Source organism: Carya illinoinensis, chromosome 1 (genome assembly GCF_018687715.1).
Source record: "Carya illinoinensis cultivar Pawnee chromosome 1, C.illinoinensisPawnee_v1, whole genome shotgun sequence".
Taxonomy (NCBI): domain Eukaryota; kingdom Viridiplantae; phylum Streptophyta; class Magnoliopsida; order Fagales; family Juglandaceae; genus Carya; species Carya illinoinensis.
This window is the reverse complement of record NC_056752.1, coordinates 4,540,138-4,547,500: the sequence shown is the minus strand read 5'-3', so window position 1 is coordinate 4,547,500 and position 7,363 is coordinate 4,540,138. Positions and strand designations below refer to the sequence as shown.

Below are 7,363 nucleotides of genomic sequence, written 5' to 3'. Positions count from 1 at the left end.
TCTTTTCTTTTGTGAAGCAATCCCTAACCAGATTCGAATTTTGAAGGCCCTTCTCCTTTGTTTTGAAGTAACTTCCGGATTGAACGTTAATTTGGGAAAATCTGAGATGGTGCCTATTGGAAGTGTTCGGCATATTAGACAGTTGGCTAGCATTTTGGGATGTACGACTACATCCTTACCCATGACTTATCTGGGACTTCCATTGGGGGCGACCTCGAGAGCGGCTTCTTTATGGGACCCAGTTATTGAGAAAGTGGAACGTAGGCTAGCTGGATGGAAGAGATTATATTTGTCAAAAGGTGGGCGGATTACATTAATTAAGAGCACTCTTTCTAACCTACCCACCTATTTCTTGTCTTTGTTTCCTATTCTAGCAAATGTTGCATTTCGGTTGGAGAAACTTCAAAGGGATTTCTTGTGGGGTGGAATGGGTGCGGAACAAAAATTTCACCTTGTTAGGTGGGATAAAGTATGTAGCACTATCTCGAATGGGGGTTTGGGCATTAGAGATATGAGAACTTTCAATCGGGCGCTACTAGGCAAATGGCTGTGGAGATATCACAAGGAACCTGAAGCCTTGTGGAAGACGGTTATAGAGAGCAAATATGGGGGCCTATGGGGGGGGTGGTGTACAAAAGAAGTGAGAGGAGCGCATGGAGTGGGTTTGTGGCTACATATAAGAAAAGGGTGGGAGGTCTTCATTCGTTATACTCGAATCCGTTTGGGAGGAGGAACCCGTATCAAGTTTTGGTACGACACTTGGTGTGATAACGTGGCACTAAAGGAATCTTTTCCTTCACTATTCAGAGTTGCAAGAGATATTGATGCCTCAGTAGCAGATGTACTGGAAAGATCAGGGGAACAAATTCAATGGAATATCATATTCAGTAGGGTGGCACAAGATTGGGAGTTGAGCAGTATAGAAGCCTTTTATAGCCTTTTGTATGCTACTAAACCGGACAATTCACAGGATAGTTTATGGTGGATACCTACAGCTAAAGGTACTTTTTCGGTGCGCTCTTTTTATAAGTCTCTTGCTCAAGAGACACCTATTCAGTTCCCGTGGCGAAAGATATGGAGACATAAGGCACCACCAAAAGTAGCTTTTTTTGTGTGGACTGCAGCGTTGGGTAAGATTCTCACAACTGATAATTTGAGGAAGCGCAGGGTGATCATCACAGATTGGTGCTGCATGTGTAGAAAGGGAGGTGAATCGGTGAACCATCTCTTAATACTCTGTGATGTAGCGAGTAGGCTATGGAATGAGGTACTTGGTAGAATGGATTTGGCTTGGGCTATGCCGGAGACGGTGGTCGGGGTTTTGGCCAGTTGGAAAAACTTGAGAGGAAATCAACAGATAAAAGTAGTATGGAAGATGATCCCTATATGCATCATGTGGTGTTTATGGAGAGAGCGCAATGACAGGACGTTCGAGGACAAAGAGAGATCTCTGGAGGAATTGATAGTTTTTTTCTTTAGAACTCTTTGTACATGGACTTTGGCGGTTGATTTCAATGGTTTGGGGCTACATGAGTTCCTTATATCCATTGTTCATACCTAGCTGTGGTATAATCTTGTATCAGGCTTTTGCCTTCTTTTGATAATATAATTTATTTTACTTATCAAAAAAAAACATATGACTCTCAAGGAGCCTGTTATGAATTCATTTAGTCCCATAGAATAACTTTCAATAGAGCTTTCAGGTTTAGGGAAACCTGGCAAGTATGATATATTAAGCAATTAATAGTGAAACCTGGCCTGAAATGAGGTAAGAATGAGGCAGGGGTCAGAAAAGAGTTTAGCTATTTCTCTTATCTATGAAAGTTACTGCCCAGATTTCATTCATAGAGATTCGTGATTTAAAAATTTTATGAGCTCTGTAATCAGCAAAAAGAAATTAAAGAAATAACAAAGTTTTACTAACAATCTGGCCTTTGACGTTGTAACAAGAATAGACAGAACACTGACAGAAAATATAGATCCAACATTGAAGCATATATTCATGTGTGTATAACGCAAGTACTTGAGATATACCATTACACTTCAAGCTAAACATCTCTCGGTGTGTCGTCGTAAGGTAACTAAAATGATGAGTCATCACACTTATTTACTAGAATCCAACAAACCTGCCCAGATAACAATCGAATCACGTCAATCTCAGCACAGGCAAACTGTGCAACTTACCAATTGATTTTTTCCCTTTCTGGTCCTGTTCTGAAAGGGAAAGTGCAATAGCATGATCAATATCTAGTTGCTCCTTCAATTCATCCTGCATATGAGGTTTCCGGTTAGCATTGGGCAATAAAAGAAACAAGGTAGCACATAATTTAAGCAAGAATGTTAACACTTCAGAAGCTATGCTGGTTTACAAATTAACCAGTAACATGTGAGAATTTTATCCAGCAAATCAGTTACCACTAGAGGATAGGCTTGCGCATACTACAGATGAGCAGGAACCACAACTGAGGGTATTTTAATAGATTACGGGGTACCTTCCTCTTTGTTAAAAAATAAAAAAGCAGGACCCACAGGAGTGTATCCATGAAAAGGAAAAACCATGATTACCTCTGAATGAGGAGCTTCATCGCAAATTCTATCTTGATTTTTCCCATGATGTTGCCCCTTATGGCCAGAACCTTTAAGAACCTTGGCCAGCCAGCCCATAATGCCAAATATTATATTTCCCTGCACCCAATATGTTCATTTGAATTAGAGAACTATACTTTAACTGTTCAAAGTAATTTTGATAGATGCATAGAACATCTCTGACCACTGCAGATGACTAGGTTGAGAAGTTCATAAAGGCATCAATGACGAGGATGAGAGTCTAGAATTACTGTTACTATTTGGTCAAGTTTAATATGAGGAATAATATGGAAGAGGTTTCTAAGATTAATTAAGTTTTCAGATAGTAAATCATATGCTTGAATAAGAATCTACAATATAAAGGCACGAGTAATATGCAACATAGTTGAAGGTAATGGCAATCTCAGAACAAGCAACAGAATTTGCATTGAGAATGAGAAACATATACCAAAGCCACGTCCCATAATTTTACTTGTGCTTTACTATGGGACACAGCTTCCAGACTTTGAGAGAGCAGTTAATCGGGGAACTTAAAAAAACAAAATTGAGATGAAAACTAAAGAAACTAGAAGCAAAGAGGAATATAAAACATTGGAGGGAAGCACTACAGTAGTAATTCCCAGAGAGTTAACTGGCCTGAAAGAGAAACCGTATCTAAGTCTACAAAAAATTTAGAAGATATCAAAGAGACTAATAAACCTTATGGACTAGAATTCTTCGCGTAAAAGCAGATAGAATCAAAGAATATATTATCCCAATCTAGACAAATGACATTATCCTTCGCCAATCAAAACATTCAGAACAAGTAATAAAAGAACGCTTTGTCTATGGGGGGAAAGAAAGGAAAGAACACACCTAATGATCACACACCACCACAGATACAAATTTGCCAACAATGCTTCAATTCCTAAAATCTCGAAAATGATACTGAAACAACGACCAAAACGAAGAGGCTGAACATTCAGCCCAGTACCATCGAACACCCTATCAATGATTCTATACATCCTCCACCAACCCCATCCAATTAAAAATATATATATATATATATATACATATACAGCAAGTAGAATCTCCCAGCTTGACAATTTTCAGATGGTAAATAATACAGCAGGCTAAACTGAAATGAAGCAAAAAAAAAACACTAACTTTCAGAAACTCACCCCAGAAAGAATAAGAATATGCAGAGAATATAATCTGACGAATCGCCTATCAGATAAAATTCCCGACAACCACGAATGCACAGTCACCAAAGAAGAATTAGAGACGGCAAAAGATGTTATCCTTCACAGCATCAATTCTCTTTGGTCCTGCAAAGGACCGATCCTTTTCTAACGAAGTCACATACACATTTCAGTAAGAGAAAAGAGGAACAAAAGACAGAAAGCAAAGGGTACCGGCAATGAGTAAATGGAAAAGGGAGACTACTTGGATCCTATGCAAAAAACCAGGCGTGAGCTAAAAATCACCAAAACCTCCGTAAAATTCACCAAAACCAGGAGTCGATGTTGCTGTGTTGGACTCGGGAGTAGTTTCGATTCTAGCGCTTTGCTATATACGGTCGTCGGCGTGCAGTTGACTATACACAATCAATAATAAAAAAATTTTTTTATATTAAGAGGAATTTATATTAATTATAAAAAGTTATAAAAATAATTTTTTTATATAGATTCTGTATTAATTTTTTTTTATAACTGACTGCACGCCGACTGCATCTATCGACTGTAAAACTATTTCTCAAATGTCAAATACTTAACATCGAATCTTTCTATTTCAGGTTGACGAAGGTCCACGTGGCCAAATAAGCTTTTAATTTCTTTCTGGAAAACTCTTAATACAAGCAGTTCGGAACTAAAGGGGCACCAACCTTCCACTTGTAAGTTAAATAAAACGGTTCGTTTTATTTTAAGATAGAATTGACCGATTCCGGAGACAAAACAGATAATCTAGAAGCTACTCATCGACTACTCCTTTCATAAAGACTTTCCCATAACAGAGAAGATGCGCTTTAACCAAAAAATGTGCTAAGCTTGTGAAGGAGCAGAGGACAAGGTTTTACATCATCTTTAATTCGATCTCCTAGGATATGGGTAAAAAATTCCAGTTTAGCATTTTCTTGACATCAGGAGGATTGAAAAAGGAAGAGAAAAGTCGTAGATTTGTATAGATATTTTCCCCTTTTTAATTTTTTTTTGGGCTTAGAATTTTTTGGCTTTGTTGCTTTCACCGTTTTTGGGCTCAATGGCATGATTTAAATTGAAAAAGAATAAAAGAAATCTTCAGCTTCTGAATATCTTTCACACTGCTCTACCTCCAATTTCCCATTTTTTCTTTTTTGTTTTCTTATTTGGATTCTCCTGCTCTTGATGATCGAAGTAATGGGTTTGAGATATCACATTTTTCTATTTCTAGACGGATATTCCATTCAACCATTGCAGTTGATCAGCTTTGTGTGGATCTGGTTTGCTCTCTTACAAAAATTATTATTTTATCTAATTCTGAACCGTAGATGTCGAAGATTAATAAAGAAAAGTTGTATTCACAGTAGAAGAGAGAGAGAGAGGAGTTTTGGGATGCAGCAAGGGGCAGCAAGTATCATCCACAAGCGGCTAATTTTAGGGGGGAAAGATGAGATTTGGGGGAGGGGAGATGGATAGAGGGAATCTGGGAAGCGATGGTCTTCTCTTCTTGTCTTTTTTTTTTTTTAGAAAAATAAAAATAAAAATGACTCCGACAACAGCAGTCCACGTCAAATTGGTACATGCCATTGTTCACAACTCGTCTGTACCTAGAAGAACCTCTTTTTTTTTTTTTTTCTTAAATTATGAAATGCGATTTAGGTTGAGTTTGAGTGTTGGAAAATGTTCAGTTAAATTGTAAATAATAATAAATAATAAATAAATAATAACAATAAAATATTAAATAATAATAAAAAATAATAAATAGTAATAAAAATAAATAATAAATAATAATAAAATAACAAAGAGTTGAGTTTTTTTAATACCATTAGAATAATGTTAAATAGAATTATAAGATTGTGAGATTATTGTGTATTATTTTTTTAAAAAGAGTTGAGTTTATTATTAACTATTTAATTTTTTTAAATAAGTGTACAGTATTTATACATTGTATAACTCTATAATTTGTCATTTGCTTAGAATTTCTTAAATATTTTAAAATTAAGCATCTATTTCCACATGTTTCAATGCATGATGCATGCTCATACCTCGCATGCAAGCACATATATATTTCATGTCAATATGTAATATATCTCTCTATTATAATAAGTACCTATCCAATTATTATAGTAATAAACAATATTTTTAGTCGTTCCATATATTATCCGTGTGTTGTGTGTATTTACTGCAATCCGTGCAAAAATCTAATTTATTTCAATAATTTGTTTCTATTTATTCCTGTCCTCCGTGTGTTTATTTATCAGTGAATTATTTATTTATTATATAATTTCCGATGGCTGTGACAGTCGTCGGTTTAGATTTCTCACCACTTGCATCAGTACAATCGTGTGGGTTTATTTCTATCAATGAACTATGGCTATGTCAGTACGCCCTTGTATCCCTCGGCAATTCATGCGAATAGGAAATATAAATTTGTCAGTCTTGTGTATAGATGATTGTGGCCAGTTAGATTTTAACATAATCAAATATTACATTTAAAATAATTGTCAGTCATGCATTTAGAAATGTCAAAGAATTAAAAAATTATAAGAATTAAAAAATCATAAAAAACATTAAAAACTTATCATGATAAGGATAAAAAAAATAAAAAATAAAAAACACGCTCACCACCGAAGGGAAAGAAAAAAACATGTATGTCTTATCTAGCCAATAAATAGATCAAAACCTAAAAAACAAATAAAAAATAGAAGAAGAAAAAAAAAACACGTATATCTCATCTAGCCAATAAATAAATAAGAACCTAGAAAACAAATTAAAAAATTAAAAAATATTCTTAATTGAGTAAAAAAAATGTATGGCATTGTTGAAAAAAATAAAATAAAATCCATCCATGTCTCTTTCTGCATGTTCATGATCCTGTTTTTGTGTTATCCATATTGTTCTTTCCTACAAAATAAAATTAAGAAAACTACTACACAACAGTCTCACACCCAACACACCATCGTTTTTGAAGTGTAAAATAGAAGATGGTAAAATAGTAAATCCACATTTTTTAATGGTGTGAAAAAGTGTGAGGCTGCTGTATATATTTTTCCTAAAATTAAATACATGTCAGAGTTTTTTAAAGAAGAACACATGTCTGTGGATAAAAAAAATGTACTCATTACTGAAAGAAAAAAAAATAAAAGATGATTTTTTTTAAAAAAAAAAAAACCATGCATGATTTCGCCAGTTTAATTCATCAATGTCATGATATTCTTTCAAGATTTTTGTGTACAGTAAAATTAAATCAATGTCAGAGATTTAAATAAAGAAAGAAATCTATGCTTTTTCTTTGTTCATATATGTTTGGTTTTGCAGTGGTTTAATTGGTGGTTTTACACGGTGATAGGACATCCTGGGAGAACTTCAGGAGAACAGTGCAGCTTTAAAGGGTATTTATGGGTTATTTTTGTTTCCTGTTAACTTGTTTGGTGATAACTTGTTTGGTTTTCTCTCAGGGTTGTATATTTTCTTAATGAGTTATTTCTTCTTTCTTCTTTCTTCTTTATGGGTTATTTTCATTTCTTGTTAACTTTTTTTTTTTTTTTTCCATTCTTTATTTCAACGCTTATTGTTTTTTGCTGGTTTTTTCTTGTGAT

General features: G+C 34.7%; 1 protein-coding gene across 1 annotated transcript in view; it reads right to left on the bottom strand.

Moving 5' to 3' along the window:
* The window catches only part of LOC122306794 (protein DA1-related 1-like), a 16,147-nt gene extending 11,992 nt beyond the window's left edge, over positions 1-4,155 (bottom strand). The window contains exons 1-3 of the mRNA XM_043119312.1: positions 3,747-4,155; positions 2,566-2,685; positions 2,185-2,269 (exon numbers count right to left, since the gene is read on the bottom strand). Coding sequence (XP_042975246.1) covers positions 2,185-2,269; positions 2,566-2,664 — 184 coding nt within the window. The 5' untranslated portion in view covers positions 2,665-2,685; positions 3,747-4,155. The remainder of the gene's footprint in view (positions 1-2,184; positions 2,270-2,565; positions 2,686-3,746) is intronic.
* Positions 4,156-7,363: the final 3,208 nt, after the last annotated feature.